Source organism: Giraffa tippelskirchi, chromosome 7 (genome assembly GCF_054371585.1).
Source record: "Giraffa tippelskirchi isolate mGirTip1 chromosome 7, T2T-mGirTip1v1.2.pri, whole genome shotgun sequence".
In the NCBI taxonomy this organism is placed as follows: Eukaryota; Metazoa; Chordata; class Mammalia; order Artiodactyla; family Giraffidae; genus Giraffa; species Giraffa tippelskirchi.
In genome coordinates this window covers 46,144,336-46,162,079 of record NC_137281.1, presented here as the reverse complement: position 1 = coordinate 46,162,079, position 17,744 = coordinate 46,144,336, and the positions used below count along the sequence as shown (strand labels likewise).

The 17,744-nt window shown below is 52.4% G+C and overlaps 1 protein-coding gene across 2 annotated transcripts; it reads right to left on the bottom strand.

Annotated features, from left to right (window-relative positions):
- Positions 1–1,732: 1,732 nt before the first annotated feature.
- Positions 1,733–8,763, bottom strand: CHMP1A (charged multivesicular body protein 1A). 2 transcript variants are annotated; one of them, XM_081508131.1, is made up of 7 exons: positions 8,655–8,763; positions 6,349–6,368; positions 4,706–4,783; positions 3,988–4,134; positions 3,599–3,727; positions 3,135–3,322; positions 1,733–2,967 (listed from the first exon to the last, which is right to left on the bottom strand). In XM_081508131.1, exons 1-7 carry the CDS (start codon positions 8,659–8,661, stop codon positions 2,946–2,948), a joined length of 591 nt encoding a protein of 196 aa, XP_081364257.1. In that variant the 5' UTR covers positions 8,662–8,763; the 3' UTR covers positions 1,733–2,945. The 2 variants fall into 2 exon arrangements, with proteins under 2 accessions (XP_081364257.1, XP_081364256.1); XM_081508130.1 differs by lacking the exon at positions 6,349–6,368 and having other exon boundaries at positions 4,706–4,815.
- Between the last annotated feature and the right edge of the window lie 8,981 nt (positions 8,764–17,744).

Here is a 17,744-nt window from a genome sequence, read left to right as displayed (position 1 = left end):
ACTTGGAACCAGTCTGTGGTTCCATGTCCTGTTCTAACTGTTGCTTCTTGACCTGCATACAGATTTCTCAGGAGGCAGTTCAGGTGGCCTGGTATTCCCATCTCTTGAAGAATTTCCCACAGTTCGTTGTGACCCACACAAAGGCTTTGGCACATAGGTACGCAACAATTTGATTCCTCTGTGCATATATAGTGTCATGCTGTCGTGCCTAACCTGTCCACAGGAGGGCGCACCAACATGCTTTCAGTGCACACGTGGGTGCTCACAGACCTGGTGTCTGTGCCCACCGTGGTGGCAAACGGATTTGGTTTCAGGTGCACATAAGGGATTCCGAGGTTATTTCTGATTCACAGAGGAAATAACAGGGACGTTATTTATGAGGCACACAGATAGTGCCCCGGGGTTTCTGATGCACACAGGAAGTGCCCGGAAGTAGTTTCTGAAACATACAGAGAGTTGCAACAATCTGATCCGCGCGCATATAGTGGCATCCTGTCGTCCCTAACGTGTGTACAGGAGGGCGCACCAACATGCTTTTGTTGCACAGGCCAGTGCCCACATACCTGGTTCCCCCGCCCACAATGGGGGAGCAAGGATGCGGTTTCTGGTGCACGCAAGGGCGTATCCGGATGTAGTTTCTGGTCACATAGGAACTGCCCGGAAGTAGTTTCTGCAGCTCACAGGCGGCGGCCTGGATGCGGTTTCAGTGACTACGGAGGAGCCAACGGATATGGTTTCTGGAGCGCACTGCGGGCCGAGTGCGCTATTCTGGTTCTTGGACATACATAGGGGCATACCGTCGTGCCTCACGTGTTCACGGGGTAGGGAGCGGCGCACCAACATGCTTTCTGGTACACATATGGGGACCCACAGAGGTGGTTCCCACACCCGCTGTGAGGGCGCACAGATACGGTTTCTGGTGCACAGAAGGGGGCACCAGGATGCAGTTTATGGAGCACCGAGGGGTTGAGGACCGTGTTTTCTGGTTTGCACAGAGTGGTGCCCAGAGGTAGCTTCTGGTGTACACAGAGGGTACAGGAACATAGTTTCTCGTTTGTACAGGGCGGGGTGCCCGGACATAGTTTCTGTAATACACAGGAAGTGCACCGATGGAGGTTTGTGAATACGGGAGGGACATGAACATCGTTACTGGAGCACATGGGGCTGGGGCGGGGTGGACCAATAGGGTTCTGGCGCACACGTAGGGGCATGCTCTGGTGCTTCACGTTGTCCATAAGGTGTACACACGGGGGCCCACAGTGGGGGTGCACGCAGGAAGTGCCTGGGCGCAGTTTCTAATGCACATAGCACGGTACCCAGAGGTGATTCCTGTGAGCTCAGGGGTGTAAACACTGGCCATCCAGGTCAGAGAAACCAGAGGGCCTGTCCCAGACTTGGGGTTGGAGTAGTTTTCTCAGGTGGTTCCTGGGTAATTTAGAGGCCTGAGGTGAGGAATGCTCGTACATAAAAGTATACCAATGTTGTGCACTAGGTTTGCAATTTTAATAGCAGTTTAAAATTATTTCAGGGTAAAATCATAAAGAAACTGGATCCTATCGAGTCGACTGATCAGGGCTTGGGAATCGCACTCCTCACACTACCCACCTGCCTGCTTCAGGAACGCATTAGCCTGTCCTTGGGGCTGGATCACACGCCAAGGGTCCCCACCTCAGGCACACACCCCCATCCTCCCCACTCCCGCCAGCCACTGAAGCAAAGATGGAAACGGTTCTCAGAAGTCAATCTTTTTACTCAGAACAGCATTTCAGGAAAAGGCAAGCTTTGCCGGCTGCCGTTTGATGAGGAGTAGCCTCTGCCCCAACTGTGTGTCCCGGTGGGGCTCCATACCCTCTGGGGACACACTTGGGACCCTCTCTGGATCCCCAGCACGTGGGAGCCCCAAGGGATGATGAGAGTGTAAGGCGAGGTGGTCATCACAGAAAAAAAACCAGACACTCTTGACCCCCTGTCTCTCTAGTCTCGCATCACTGTCTATCTTACTGTACAGAACACCTGTGACCTCCAAGTCCTGGAGGAATGAAATGCAGTGAGCCTCGGGAAAGCTCTCCCACATTTCTGTCCACAAAAGCCATCACTGTGAGGATGGCTGGTCCGAGGCCTCTGGTCAGCACTGACCACCAGTGCTCTCCAGCTGACACTTCCTGTCTACTGTTCCTTGTGTTTTGGCAAAAACAAAAACAAAAAACCCTGGGAGCTTCAGGAAAACAAAGTAAACTTTAGGAATTGAAGAAACAGAAACGTACAGCCTGTCTGAAGCTCCTCTCAGGCTCCCGCACGTCATCCGAAGCAGTGCTGCCACGGGCCCCACTGTGGCTCTCCTATCAGCCACTCCAGCTTCAAGGTCAACGGTGTGGGCTCACCATGCAGCAAGAGCCAGTCAGGGGAGGCACCCTGTTACTACAATTATGGGAAAAACGTCCCCCCAGGAGAGGGAAGAGCCTGAGCCCATCCAGCGGCAGGACAAGGTTCCAGCTGGAGCAGGGAGCCTGGGGGTTGGAGGGAGCTGGCAAAGGGAGCCGCCCTGACTCCGGCTGGCTGACTGCTCCCCATGCGTCTGCCATCATAGAGTGTGAAGGCCCCCATATAAATGTGGAGACCACTGGCCAGTCCCTGTGAATTTCTTAGCAGGTGGTGGATGCAGGGAGCCTGCAGACTGCCCAGCTGGTTGGCCCAGAGTCACAGAAATCACCCACAGAAGTCAGAAGTTTGTGCAAACTCACCCTGCAGGGCACAGACCCACGCCCACACTCAGACAAGAGGAAGAGTCCCAGGGCTGGCAGGTGAGAGGCTGAGAGCAGCAAAGGCCAGTGCTGCCGCAGGCTATAGGCTCGCTTGGCAGAAAGGCCAGACCAGAGGGAGGGGGTGGAGGCGGTCTTCCCAGCCTTCCCCCAGGAGGCCAGGAAGGGGCGCTGGTGTGGGCTCTGCTAATTCCTCAGGGCGGCCAACCTGCAAACAACAACAGGATCCTCTGAGGCCCCGCAACAGCTTCCTCCACCTCTTCCAGGCCATCCTAGTTGCTTTCCTCCCCTTCTACGATGAGCTGCCTGATGCCCCCCACCCCAATGCAGACATGGGGGTCCGGGTTTCTGCGCCCCTCTGAGCGCCCTGCCCACCTCCGGGACAGCTGGTCCTCCTGGCTGCGCACGGAGCTCTCGCCCACAGCAGAGGCACCCTCAGGCAGCTGGCTGAGCTGGTCCAGCACCTCCAGGCCGTTCTCCTCCGCGATCTGCAGGATGAGGCTGTCCACCTGCTCCTGTGGTGTGGTCAGCGTGGTGGCCGAGCTCATGGAGTCCTCCATCACCTGGGGGTCAAGTGCTGGGCAGTCAGGGCGCCCTGGGACTCCCTCTGTCCCTCCAGCCGCTTCTGGCGCTCTCCCCAGCGCGCACACTCCAGAGTGCTGGGCCCGGGGCACAGCTGCCTGCAGGGCACCCACCCCGGCCCCAGGCCCCCTCTCCCCTGCTGGACCTCCGTGGGCTGGTCTGGACTCCACACAAGGAACCAGGCTCCCGGGGGTGACTGCCCCAGGGGGAGGGAGGGAGCAGACGCAGCCATCACCGGCACACCTGGGTGCACGTACCGACGTGTGTACATCCAGGTTCTGCACCTGCTGCTCGAACCTGTCCATCACCGCAGAGACCTTCTGCAGGTCCATGGTGCTGAGTGCCCGGTCCAGGGCTTTGGTCACCTGTGCCATGTTCTTGGTCACCTGGCAGAGGCAAGAGTGAGGAGGTGGGCAGGGCCCTCAGGCCCCATGGGTCCCTGCATGGCACATCCCCAAATGATGCTGTCGATGGAAGAACGGACAGGAGGAGACCCAGGCCATGGACACTTAAGAGCTTTGGGGGCGTGTCTCACACTCTGGCACCTGCCTGACTGTAGAGAGGGAATCCTGGGGTGACCCCTGTCCCAGCTGCACCCTCAACTCTGCCAGCAGGAGCCAGCCGCATCCCCTAGCCAAGCACGTACCCCCTTCATGGTCACGGCTGTCTGCACCTTAGAGGCCACGGCATCCACGCGGGACGCCATGCGGAGCCAGTTCACACCTTCGTTCTTTTTGCGGATGGCGTTCTCAGCATACACACGTGCACACTCTACATTCTTCTGCTGAAGGGCCTGAAATTCAGGAGGGAGATGCCAGCTGGGGTCCTGTCCTGGGGCTCTGTCTGCTGGTGGGGGTTGGCCCCTTCTCAGCCTCTCCCCAGGGCTTCTCCTCAAAAATGTCTTAGGAGTGAGGGTGTCTAGGACCAGGGCCCCAACCTGCCCCCAAAGAGGGTCAGACAAAAGAAAGCCAATCCCAAAGACCATGGCCGCCTTTCCAGGTCTCCTCTCCCACTGCCATGCCCAGTCCCCTCAGCTCCTCCTAGGTCACACATAACATCTGTCCACCTGGAAGAAGCAGAACTGGAAAGGCCAGCATGGCCAGTGCTGACCCTCTGGGGGACAAGGCTTCAGACTGCATGGTCGGCTGCTTTCCCTTTCTTCCGCAGGGTGCCAGGTCACTCAGACCGGCCAACACCTCAGGAGCTACTGCAGCCACTCAACAGCTGTAACCAGTGGCTGCAAGCAAGTCCCCCAAGAGCGTGGGCGACCCCAGAAGCCTCCAGCCTTGCCCCGCCCCGCCCCACAGAGGGTCTGAGCACAGGACCAACAGGACAGCCTGGCTGGCATCAGGGCCCATACTCACCTTCTTCACCTTGGCCTGCTCTGCCTTGGAGTCTTTCTCTGCCTTCTTGGCCAACTTCTCCAGCTGCTTCGCCGTGAACTGAGGTAAGGAGGCCGGGTCACCACAGCAGCCTGCCCAGCCCACTCCCCGCCCTCCTGGGCCTCAAGTCCACCCGAGGGACTGCTGCCTCTGCTGGACAATCTGCTCCCCCTTCCAGCATCCTGTCTATGGGCTGTGCCTGCAACTGCCTTCCCTCCACACACAGGCTGGCTGCTGGGGCCTCGGCCCCACCTTCCAGCCTGTTCCACAGAACAGCAGCTGGAGGCCTGTTGAGAAACTGCCCACAGGCCTCACCAGCATAAAGCCCTCCCTCTCTGACCTCCTCCTGCCGTCTGGCTGTGAAGCAAACAGGTGAACGCCTTGGTGTCTGGGCCTCAGGCTGACGTGTGCCCTGCTCCCATGGTCTGGCCCATGTAGGTCACCAGCTCCCTAACTGCAGGCTCATGGCCACAGGGCGCTCTCTCCAAAGTCAACCCACTTCTTGGTCATCAAACTCAATCCTGAGAGGCCTTTAAATCAACATCTGCATTGTCTGACCCTCGGACCATTCTCTCTTCCTGCACTGTCCAGTCCAGTAGGCACTAGATACATGTGGTTATTTCAGTTTAAATTACTTAAAATTAAGTAAAAGTAAAAAATCAGTTCCTTGGTCCTGGGAGCCCCACTCCAGGTGCCCAGTGGGGCTGGCGTCAAATGTCGCTGTGCAAATCTACCTGAGCCCGGTGCAGCCCTTCTCCTGCCCCACCCACCAGGGCCCCACGTCAGCAGCTCCGCGGCCTCCTGTCCTCTGCTTGCTGTGTCCAGCCTCGCCCAGGCCCCACCCGCCCCATGCATGGCGTGAAGTACACACTGGGCCACCATTTACTGCTGCTGCATCCATTCCTCTGGCCAGGTGCCCTAGGACCCACCAGTCAGCTCCAACATGGAGCCCCTGGCATGACCTCGCACACCTCAGCCCTGGTCACAGCGGTCCCCAGGCCTCTGCTGACTAGAAGCTGGCAGGGAGAAGGCTCAGGTGAGCCAGGGGAACAGGTGGCCTCCCAGAGGCCAGCAGTGTCAGTCTCAGCCAGTGTCACTCAGGATTTCCCGTTGTAGAAAAAAGGTTTCTTGTGTGTCTACCTCCCGTCCTCCGTTCCTCAGGGAAAAATCCAGATTGTCCTGACCTGGGAATCTGGTCTGGAGGCCCCAGGGCTGAACCAGTGCAGCTGCTACAGTCGGGACCAGACAACCTCACTCCCTTGTCCTTCAGAGCCCGCGTGGGTGTTCCCTCTGAGGGACTAAGGAACTCTGACAGAGCCTGCCAACACCACAGGCAGGAGGGACGCTCGCCTCCAGAAAGAATGCTGTCCCATGTGTGACTCTGAAGGATGTGAGGCCACCATTTTAAACACCACATGGAACATTTACAGGAAGCACACACGGTCGCCCTCACAGACGAGTCCAAGTGACCCGCTTCTACCCAGCCCAAGAAAAGCCAGCAAGGCGTGTCCCTGACCCCTCGGTCATCAGTCTGGCTGAGCACTGTCCCAAGTGTGACTCGTACCATCTGTCCCCACTGACAACCACCGGGACAGGGTCAGGGTGAAAGGCTGATCAGCACATACCTTCAGCTGGAACAGGGTGTCTGCAAAGAGAGACGATTAAAAGACGGTGAGGAATGTGACAAGCAGCACTCCTAGTCAGCTGATGGGGTCACTACCTCCCCTGAATGTGAAGAGCTGGTATAGAACTGGGGCCTGCAGGGAGGCCCACTCACACCAGCTTGGCACCTCCTTAGCCACAAAGCTCAGGCAATCAGAGTTTCCCTGACCCTCCGACACCTCTAGGAAAACACCTGGACAGCACCAACTGACCTTAAGGGTATGAGCGTGGCCCACAGTGAAAACTCAGTATGGTTTGTAATCAGTGCAGCTTTACAAAGGACCCTGGGGAGTTCTCCCCGATCTAGTAAGGTTTACTACTTGTTGTTGTTCAGTTGCTAAGTCTTGTCTGACTCTTTGCAACTCCATGGACTACAGCACGCCAGGCTTCCCTGTCTTTCACTATCTCCCAGAGTTTGCTCAAACTCACGACCATTGAGTTGGTGGTGCTATCTAACCATCTCATCCTCTGCCACCGCTTCTCCTTTTGCCCTCGATCTTTCCCAGCCTCAGGGTCTTTTCCAGTGAGTTAGCTCTTCACATCAGGTGGCCAGAGTACTGGAGCTTCAGCTTTAGCATCAGTCCTTCCAATGAATATTCAGGGTTGATTTCCTTTAGGATTGACTGGTTTGATCTTGCAGTCCAAGGGACCCTCAAGAGTTCTCCAGCACCACAGTTCACAAGCATCTTCAGTGCTCAGCCTTCTTTATGGTCCAACTCTCACATCTGAACATAACTACTAGAAAAACCATAGCTTTGACTAGAAGGACCTTTGTTGGGAAAGTGATGTCTCTACTTGTTAATACGCTGTCTAGGTTTGTCATAGCTTTTCTTCCAAGGAGCAAGCATCTTTCAATTCCGTGGCTGCAGTCACCATCTGCAGTGATTTTGGAGCCCAAGAAAATAGTACTTGACAGTCTGTTTTTCATGGATAAAAACAGCAGGGTAATGCTTCTTAAGTTGTAAAAGAGCTAGCCCACAGAGACCACTCTCCATGGGAGCTGCCATTTCTGAGCCATCAAATCTGCAGTGACGAACTGAAGACGTCATGTGCACACGTGCTACTGGCGAAGTCCCTTGGTATCTGAATTTGCCACTCACCCAAGCTCAAGAGCTAGGTAGCTTTGGGTTCATCTTAAAACTATCTCAGTGTATCCCATTCCTAAATTTGGGAAGTGATTCTTGAAAGGGTTTTCCACACTAGCCCAGAATGAAGAAACAAAATCCTGGAACCAGAATCCAGACTCATAAAGGCAGGTGAAGGCTCCCAGCTGAGAGCTCCCCTGGGCCCTGTGCCTCTGCCACCTATGAACGCAGGCCCTGGGCAAGGCCAGGTTGTCCGTGCATCTAGAGCAGGTGGCAGGCAGTGTGCTTACTGTAGGGGACAGCAAGGCCATGTTGGGTGTGGCCCAGACCCAGGTGGGAGGGACAGACTCCACAGGGCAAAACCTGGCCCTGGAAAAAAGTGATATGGGAAAACAGAATTCCCTGGGGAGCTGAAGCTGAGTGTGAGGAGCAAAACACAACATGTGTGTGTGCTGGGCGTTGGGGTGGGGTGCGTTCATCTTCTCTCTGAGGCAATCTGTATAGAATTTCCTTCTCGACAATGACATTCCACCTCTTTGTCACACCAGCACTGAAACATTCTAGCAAATGTATCTATCTTCACTTTATCACAGATGCTTCCTGTTCCTAGGCAGAGCAGGGCAGAAAGCCCTGAGGTGGTACTGCTGGCAGTGGAGGACCAGACGGACAACCAAGGCGCCTGGGGCCTGCGCCTACACGGACTCCCTCCCAGCCTCTGTTTCCCCATCTGCGGAATGGGATCATACGGTTCCTACCTCAAGAACTTCTGTGCCTGTACCTAATGAGGATTTTTTGTCTTAGCTCTTATTTCTCTTGGTAGTGTTCTGGGGGCACTGGTACAACTGCCTCCTTTTCTGGTGCCCTCTGACCCGGAATCCCAGGGCCCAAAAGCCTGATGTCCCTCACCAGTACCGCAGCTTGGCAAGCGAGGGGGCGGGGGCAGGGGCAGCCGGTCGCTGGGGAGAGCCGGGGAAGCGGGCGGGGATCAGAGAAGGGGCTCTGGTATCGGAGTCCTGGGTCGAGGTCCGGGTTATGGGGTCGGGGACTGGGGTCCCGGGTTCAGGCCCCGTAGTCCGGGATCGGGTTTCAGGGTCTGGGATCGAGGCCAGGGGCGCCTGCCTGAGCCCCACCCGCGGGAAAGGCGGCCCCGCCCCGTGCAGTCCCGGAAGGCGGCAGCCTCTCACCGTCCATGGCTGGTCCGGCAGCGGCAGGCCTGGGAAAGGCGGACCGACAGGATCTTCCAGCGGCGTCAACGGAACCGACCGCTGCTGGCGAGCTGACGGGAGGGCGGGTGGGCACTTCCGGGTCGTACCTATTTCCGGCGGCGGGGCGCTATCGCGAGAGGACGAGCTGGTTCCCGCGGGCGGTGGTGTTGCCGTAGTGACCGCGCGGGCTTGGGTAGCAGCTGTCAGGCGTCTGTGAGTCAGTGGGCAGGGCCCCCACTGAGGTGCAGGGGCTGGGACTGACGCTGGTGGGGGCTGGGGGCGGTGGGCTCACCTATGGGCCTTTCCAAAAGCAAACGCAAACTCGAGAAAGGTAAAGGGCCGGTGGCCCGCGGTCTTCCCGGCGCGGCCCCGCCCCCGTAAAACCGGGTCCTCTCTGAGGACGGTGCCTCGGGGACCTTTTCATCCGGGGAAATACCCACATGTAGGGAAATGGAGTGCCCCAAGTCTTTCAGGCTATCTTATTTCATTCCGACCAGAGCAGGTAACTGAAGGATGGGATCCACGGCCCAGACTCAGTAAAATAGGTCCAGTTAATTGCGCATGTATTTTCAGATGAGAAGTCGAAGACCCGGCGCACTTAGTCTCAAAGGCTGAGGAAAGGCAGGTGAACAAACCTTCACAAGGGTCCAAGATGCCTCCAGACACCAAGCCTGCGGAGAGCTTCCGTGAGAAGAAAGGGGCAGCTAAGCGGCAGAGGCCTTCATCTGAAGTGGGAGGTAGGACACTCCAGGAACCAGACGTGTATTTGAGGATGGGGCGCACAGGAGCCTGCGGTGGGGTGCTAGTAGCAGGGGGCGTGCCCTGATGATGGAGAAGGTTTGGGGACCTTTATCTAGGGGATAAATATGAGAGTTCTCGGTGAAAAATGTAATAAGTTTACATTTAAGTTTAATGTAGTTGGTTTTAAGTTCCCAAGTGGTAGCTGCATAACACACAGCAAGGAGGGCCAAGCTATGTGCAGACCCAAACCAGCCTGCAGTCCTGCGGAGGGCTGCGCACCTTTGGCCCCACTGCCACTCCCTCCTCATTCCACAGACTGAGCAGCTACCTTGGGGGGGCGGGGAGAGTAGGAAGTAGTGGGGCTGTGGCAGGGGGAATTGCTGTCTGACAGGATGTGGGGGCAAAGAGAGGAGCCAGGGTGATGGGCTTTGGGGACCATGAGAATGGATGGCCAGTGCATCAGACAAGGAAGGACAGGAGGAGAGAGAAGCTGGGCACGGAGCTTCACCCTGAGGCCCCTTTGGGGTCATCAAGGGCAGGAGACCGTTTGAGAGGAGCACGCTGGCCATGGGAGCGAGGCCTGGACTTCAAATTCCAATTCACGAGCTCTTACATAAGGCAGGAAGGGCCAGAGTCCTAGGGGGAGGTTTGGAAAGTTGCTGCCAGTCTGTCAGGAAGCTTTTGGCTGCCAGTCACAGAAGAGGGGCTCAGTGTCCTCCAAGTAAAGGAGAGGTCAGAGGCTGGGCCCTGGGCTTGGCAGCATCCAGGATTGTGTGTTCACAGTTGGTCACCCTCAGTGTCCGCAGTCCCCAGAGGGCTGGACAGGTCTCAATGGCATGCGCACAGATTGTCTCGTTTGTGAGTGGCATTACCTTGCTTCGTATTAGCAGGGGAACAGTCCCCCAGAGGCCTGCGTGCCTAGATCTCCAGGACGAGCTGGGCCTGTGCCAGCAAGGAAGGGTGCGGCCATGTGTGTCACATCCTCAGTTTGGGGGCAGAATGAGGATGGAGTTCCCAGAAAGCAGATGAAGAGTGCTGTTACACGTAACATGCCCCTGGTACATATTGTCCTGGGTAGCATGCCCCAGAGCAGATGCGAGTGAAAGAAGCCAGGCACAGATCCTACTCTGCTTGCATGAAAAGTCCAAGAAAGTCAACTCCATATGGAAGGAGCCTGGGCCAAGGGTGGGCACAAGGCTCTTCAGAGAATGATGGAAATAGACTTAAAAACTCAGTCAATGGGTGCCCAACTTTGAAAGTTTACTAAATTCCATTGAATTGTATGCTTTACACAGATAAGTTTCATGGTCTTTAAATTATACTGAATCAAGTTGTTAGGAGAGGAGAACTTGTTGGCAGTGTTGAATGCTGCAGAGAGGTGGAGTAATCCCAGGGAACACTATTGAATGAGACAAGCTGTTGGACTTGGTGGCCTTAGTGGGAACCAGAAGTGAGGACAGATACCTGGTTTGCCAGGAGGACCACCTCAAGAAAGGCAGGAGCATTTTCTTGTTCACATTCTCTTTTTTTTTTAAATAACAGTTTTTATTTATTCATTTATTTGGCTGTTCTGGGTCTTAGTTGTGGCATGTGAGATTTTTAGTTGTAGCATATGGGATCTAGTTCCCTGACCAGGGATGGAACCTGGGCCTCTGCCTTGGGAGCACAGAGTCTTAGCCACTGGACCGCTATTTGAGTTTTAAAGCTGAGGAACTTCCCTCTCATATTTGAAAAAATTAAAGTTAACCTAATACCATAAAAGCCTTAGAGATATGATGAGTTCTACAAATAAAAAATTATGTGTATTATACAATTAATAAATGTGGGCTTTACTACTGTTGAATGATTGCTGGGCTAGCGTCAGGGGAGGTGCACTGACTGGAACAGGGCCCGTGGGAGCTCTGTGGGATGCTGGAAAGTTCTGCGTCTCATTTGGATGTGGGAAACTGCAGCTGAACACTTAAGAACTGTGCATTGTGTCTGGTGTGAAGTATGCCTCAGAAAACATGGAATGGAATACACACGAGTCCTTGACTCTTAGAGCTGCACCCCCAATATTCTGAGTATAAATGTATGTGCTGGATGGAGATTTGCTGCCAGGTGAAGGAGTGCACGTGTTTTCACAGGTACTGCTTCCCTCCCTCCCCACAGGTTCTGTGATGTGATCTCAATGCTCCTCTCACCTGGGGGTCTCCATCCCCTCTCGAAACCTCTGCGGGTCTGACATTGTCTTGTAACCAGTAGAGCGGCTGAAGTGACTTCCGGACTGGGTGGTAAAGGGTGGTGGGGTCTGGCAGGCTCACCTGGGGGCTGACTGTGTGGCGCTGGCCGCTGGGGAGGCCATGGCGGAGCAGCAGTTGCACAGCCCGTCCCACCCGGGTGCTGGGCATGTAAGTGACGAGCCTACAGTGACTGTAGCTGAGCTGCCACACAGCCTGGTGAGTGGGTGTCCGCTGTGGCCAGCCCAGTTGAGCCTTCAGACGGCATTTGACTGTAGCCTCTGGGAAACCACAGTGATAACTGTCCAGCTGAGCCTTTGCTGAATACCTGACCCATAAAATGGTGAGAAAGTGGTTATTTCCAGCTGGTTAGGTCAGGCTGAGTTGCTACCCAGCAGTGTAGTAACCAGAACACAGGTAAGTAAGTGCTGCAGTGGAAACCAGGTGTGACTGGGGTTTGCAGTTGTGGCAGCTGGTGATGCGGATGTATTGTACTATGCTCGCTTCTCGCTGCTTCTGTCTGTACTTCAAATTTAGCATTAAAAACTCACAAACATACATTATAGAGACTAAGGCACCACAAGTTGGCAGTCAGCCAGTTCCAAAATGCTGCAAAATCTTCTGAAAAAATAAATAACCCCAACTTTTCTACAAATAAATGACTTGAAGAAAAGGCGTTGTCTTATAGGTCTGATCAGGTGGCCGTCAAAAACACCTTGGGGTGTGGACTTGCTTGGCGATCCAGTGATTAAGAGTCCACACTTCACTGCACACGGAGTGGGTTCAATCCCTTCTCAGGGAACTAAGATGCCACATACCCAGGGGAAAAAAGCAAATTCTATGGGCTTGGTTTAAACCACAGACCTCATTTCTCATTGTACTGCAGCCTGGGGAGGCCCCCTATCTGGCTTTGTTCCTGTGAGGATCCCAGAAAGCTGTCTGATGGCTGTGTCCTCACTCGGCCAGAGAAAGAAGGTTGTGGTCCCCTCCTGCTCCTAATCCCTTCCTGAGGGCTCCACCTTCATGACCTCATCTAACTCTGATTCCCGAAGGCCCCACTTCCAAATACCATCACGTCAAGAATCAGGCCTTCAACGTATGATTTGCGGGGGGGACACCGACTTTCAGTCCACAGCAGTTACTAGGAGATTTCAGAGACCTATGAACAAAAAGCAGTGTTTGGATCTGGGTAAGTTATTCTTGAGATAATCAAATTGGGTATTAGATGATAATAAAAAGTCAATAATAATATCCTTAGATGTGACAGTGCCATTGTGGTTATGCTAAAAAAAAATCCTCATCTGACAAATACTGTATTGTATTATCAACTATAAAAAGTATGTGAAAAACCAGTTTCCAAAGATTTACATGCTGCATTTTATTTATGTAACATTCTCCAATGACAAAATGATAGTGATGAAGACAGACTAGGGACTGCCAGGGGTTGGGGTTGGGGGTGGTGGGGCATGACTGAAGTGTGGCAGGAAGACGGGCCTTGTCCTGTGTCTGGATCTGGTGGCGGTTACAGGTGATCACATGGCTCAGAATACTCACTGCACTGCAGTCGGCCCTGTTCTACTGTCGTCACCTGAGTTGAGCGTATGTTCTGCTGCCTGAGGTGAGTCACCTGAGCCACAGGGCAATTGACAAGGGTGCAGGGAGCTCTCTGGGCTACTTGTGCAGCTTTCTGTGAATTGATAATGTCAAAGTAGAACGTTTTAAAAGACATCAAAAGTTATAATAATTAAAATAACGTGGCTCCCATATAAGAAGAGCAGGTCAGTGAAATGGGAAACAGACGAGTGACTATGTATATATCGATGTCACCATGTCTATATATAATTACAGTATGATAAAGCTGGCACCAAACTCAGGTGGGAAAAGGAAGGCTTGTATGGTAAACTGTGCTAGGAAGATTCCTTAACATTTTAAGAGAAAATGTAAGGTGGACTGTAACCTCCTGCAGTATGCTCTGATAAATTCCAGATGGGTTGAGTGAATATAAAAAGTGACTACATGTACATCAACTCTACTTAAAATTTTTAAAAAGGTAGACTGACTATAAACTGATACAGGCAACTCAAAGGGGAAAAGGAAAAGAACAACTAGTACCATCTTCCAGATGACAGTGTGTGGTCATCTAAAAACAAAATTTCCTTGCTGGAAAAAAAAAGGGTGACTACAAAAAATAAGATGTGCATTTTATTCTAATTCCTCAATTGGGAACATCTTTCTAAACCTCAGAGCAAAGATGTTACAGATAATATTGAAGGATTTGACTATATTAAAAAGTAAAACATCTCCCCAGCCCTCTATAAACAAATGTAAAACAAATAATGGTAAGCTCAAAAAATATTTACAACAGAAACAAGAGGTCAAAGAATAACACATGATAGGTCCAGAGCCCAGACACGTTGTGGCTGGAAGTTAGATTGAAGGCATCTGGTAATGTGGGAGGTGGGGTTCAGAGGCCCCCAGGTCCCAGTTCTGTGAACAAGGCTGTAAGAGCCCATGCCCTTATGTGTGGTCAGAGCCTATGAGAGGGATGGGGGAGCCTTCTGGGATCAGATTAGTAACCTTTGGTATTGACAACCCAAACGGAGCTTTTCTGGAGCATGCCTAAGTTCATCAGAGAAGCCTTTGAAAAAGATGAAAGCATCAGAGAGGTGGCTGTGAAGCAGTCAGCTCCCGTGGTTTGAGAGTCACCAGCCAGCAGGGAGACAGTGCTTTGGCCCACAAAGAAATGAATTCTGCCTACAACCTGAGTGGCTGTAGAAGGTCTCAGGTTCAGATGAGGACACAACTGGGCTGACAGCTGAACCGTAGGCTGGACTCCAGACCCAATGGAGCCTGTGGTGATGTGTGTGCTGTTTTACATTGGCCACTAAAATGTAACTTGCACGCAGTAACTGAAAAATAGTATAGGTTGTGTGCATTAAGAACTGTAAAAAGATTCGTGTTTCTAAATGAAGAAGGTTTAAAACTCTGAGGAAGATGCAAGGAGTCTTGTTTTGGGTTAGAAACCTCAGCAGCGTTAACAGTGTTAATTCTCCCTTATTCTAGCAAGTCAGTGTGACACTAGCAAAAGAGCACAGGTCATTCTGAGAACAGAACCAAATTACCCCAAAGGTCATGTGAAAGAGTAACAGTGTAGGGATGGCAGGATGCATCTGGAAAAGTGGATAGAACAGATAGAACCCTCTGACTAGAACCCTCTGACATGTGAACGTGTCTCACAGTGATGAACTCAGTGATGAACATAGTGTCCATCATGCTCCAGAGGGGCCCCAAGAGGTGCCGTGGTAAAGATGGTAATGGTGGGGGAGATAGGTAATCTCACTAGACAACTGAGAAAACAAGTATAAAATCAGTATGAAAAGGAAACGAGTGAATGTTTTTACAAGTTTGGAGCCAGGGGGTGCCTTTTCCAGTCTGACAAACTCTACAAGCCATTAAGGAACAGATGGATGAATCTGTTGCAGAAGGAAGCTATAATAAAAAGGCAGGAGCTATCTGCAACATATTTAATAAATCCCTAACGGTGAGTTTCCCAAATATAAAAAAAGCTCGCAAAGAAAGAAAAAGGTAAAAGAAAATGCAGAATGACATTCATTCACAGGAAGATACAGGGGAGGCCCATGATTGAGTGAAGAATGCCCAGCCTCCCCGTGTGGGCTGGAGGGGAAGCTCAGGGCAGCTGCCTGGCGACCAGTGGGGGCGGAGTCAGCACTTCCACTGTCACTGTAGCCTTGGAAAAGGTTTAGAAAATCGAAAGAATCAGGAGAGTGTGGAGAAATGTCCCCGGTGATAATCTCTTAGGGAAAATACAAATTAATATAATCTTTATGGAAAGCAATTAGATAATATTTGCCAACATTTTCCTAGTAACTTACCCGACAGGTAAACCTCCAAAAGTTTGTAAGTACATAAATGCAAGAATGTTCATTACAGCATAGTTTAAACAGAAACTGGAACTAAGCTAAGTTATATTCATCAAAGGGAGCTGTTATAGCATGATGGCCCCCACAGTGAACTCCAGGCTTGCCTGTGCTCAGCCGAGGAGGGTGTGGTCACTGCGAGACTCAGTGTGTGGTTCCAGCAGCAAGTGTGTGTGAAGTGTCTGCAAGAAGCAGCATTCCATATGTAGCTTTTAACCAACTTGGATTATTTTTAAGTGAAATGTAATCCATTAAGTAGTCTTAATATGTAACATAGCTCAGTTGGTAAAGAATCTGCCTGCAATGCAAGGCAAATTCAATTCCTGGGCTGGGAAAATCCCCTGGAAAAGGAAATGGCAACCCACTCCAGTATTCTTGCCTGGAGAATCTCATGGACAGAGGAGCCTGGCAGGCTACAGTCCACGGCATTGCAAGAGTTGGACACGACTTAGCAACTAAACCACAATAGGTAAAAAAGTTTGTGTAAATCGATATGAAGAAATGATCTTAATTTTAATTCAAAATGTGATGAAATGCACATTGACTTATGATAAAAAGGAGAAGAAAGGATACTCTTGAGCTGAATGCAGGCGTGGGCCCCTCGGCCATGGCTAGAACCACGGAAGCTGTGCGTGTGGCACTGGATGTCAGGGCGGCAGCATCTTCCTCGGCTGCCAGCCCTGGGCAGGTGGCAGCACTGCCTTGTGCCTCAGTTCCTTTTGTAAAACATAGGTGTTAAAAGGACCCACCTCAGAAACGTGCGGGTCGCTATTCCAGGGCTCAGAGCAATGTCTGGCACAGAATGGGCTGCTGCTCCTCTTCCAGGTGGCTGAGTTCCTGAGATGTTAAATGAGGAACAAGCAGGTGATGATGTCTCCTAATTCTGTTCAGGACACATGTGTGCACACGGGACACAAAGACCTCTCTGTAGGGCTGAACAGAGGCCCAAGTGGAGGAGCCCCAAACTGGTGACTTCCAGGAAGCAAGCCAGGAGGTGAAGGGTGGAAGCAGTAAGGAGCTTCTGCATTTAAGCTTGTAGCATTTGGTAGTGGTTCACATACCCTGTGCATTGCTGGAGATTGTAACAAGTTTGAGGAAACGCTGTGGCCCCCAGTTCTATAGCACCCCCACTGTTGTTCTATATGGAAAGCTTCCACCCCATTTAGAATCCTATGGAAACTGTGTCTGAACCTTCACCTCTGGGAAAGACCCTGCCTCTTCCAGGTATCTCTCCTGCGTCTGTCTCTGGGCCACCCCACAGCTCACGCTCTCCACAGGATGGTGGGGGTGCTTCTCCTGTTCTCCTCATGGAGGGGGCGCCTCCAGGATTCACCACCTGCGTGTCTGAGTGGTTACTTGGTTTAAGCTTTGGAATGTTCACTTACGGTTCTGACTGCTTTCAACCTCCCTCATTTCTTTTCCTGAGCCACAAACCTAATTGCTTTGCTCTGGCCCTAACACAGACGTCCTCTGTTTTAGTTTTATTTTTCCCACAGACTTACGAAATGCTTGGATGTTTTCTTCCTTCTAGAGAAAGCTGATGTAAATCCAGAAAAGAAGAAGTTTGCCATCCCACAGATCATCATCACCACACCCTCAAAAGAGACTGTGATCAGCTATGGTTCCATGGGAATGCAGGAACAGAAAACCATTCGGGAACGGGCTGAGCAGGGTCCCTACTCCCGACAGAGAAACCCCAGCACAGTAGACGCCTATAACATACAGACCACAGAATAAACAGGCACCCCAGCAGCCATGGGTCCCTCCCTGTGCAGCGTCTCAGTGGTGATGGTGGAAGGGTCGCCCCATCCTGTGAAAACCTGCAGTTGCCACTTCAGTCAGCAAGGTTCCCTCAGCTCGTTGAGACTGGCAGGCAGCTTGGCAGAGGGCAAGAGTGACTCTGCTCCGAGAGTGAACGTGGGGTGATCATGAGATTAGCCCTGCTGGAACTGGCTGGCTGCATATCTCGATGGAGAGGTAGCAGGCAGCATCTCTTGCAGTTCTGAACTGAACCCTTCCCATTCAGGACCAAAGGGGCGTGGCACAAGCACCCAGCAGTGGAGTGAAGGAGGTGTACCCACCCCTGAACCAAAGATGGGACTCTGAGGTGTCAGGACCCAGAACAGAGAAGGGCTCTTAGCTTGAGTACCACGTGATACGGAAAATGTGGA

Excerpts from the sequence above, each read along its gene's own strand:
- CHMP1A (XM_081508130.1), bottom strand. Across the intron at positions 4,135-4,705 it reads AGCAGGCCAAGGTGAAGAAG|GCCCTTCAGCAGAAGAATGT; the intron begins GTGAGTATGGGC and ends CCTGAATTTCAG. Across the intron at positions 2,968-3,134 it reads GAGGACCAGCTGTCCCGGAG|GTTGGCCGCCCTGAGGAATT; the intron begins GTGGGCAGGGCG and ends TGTTGTTTGCAG.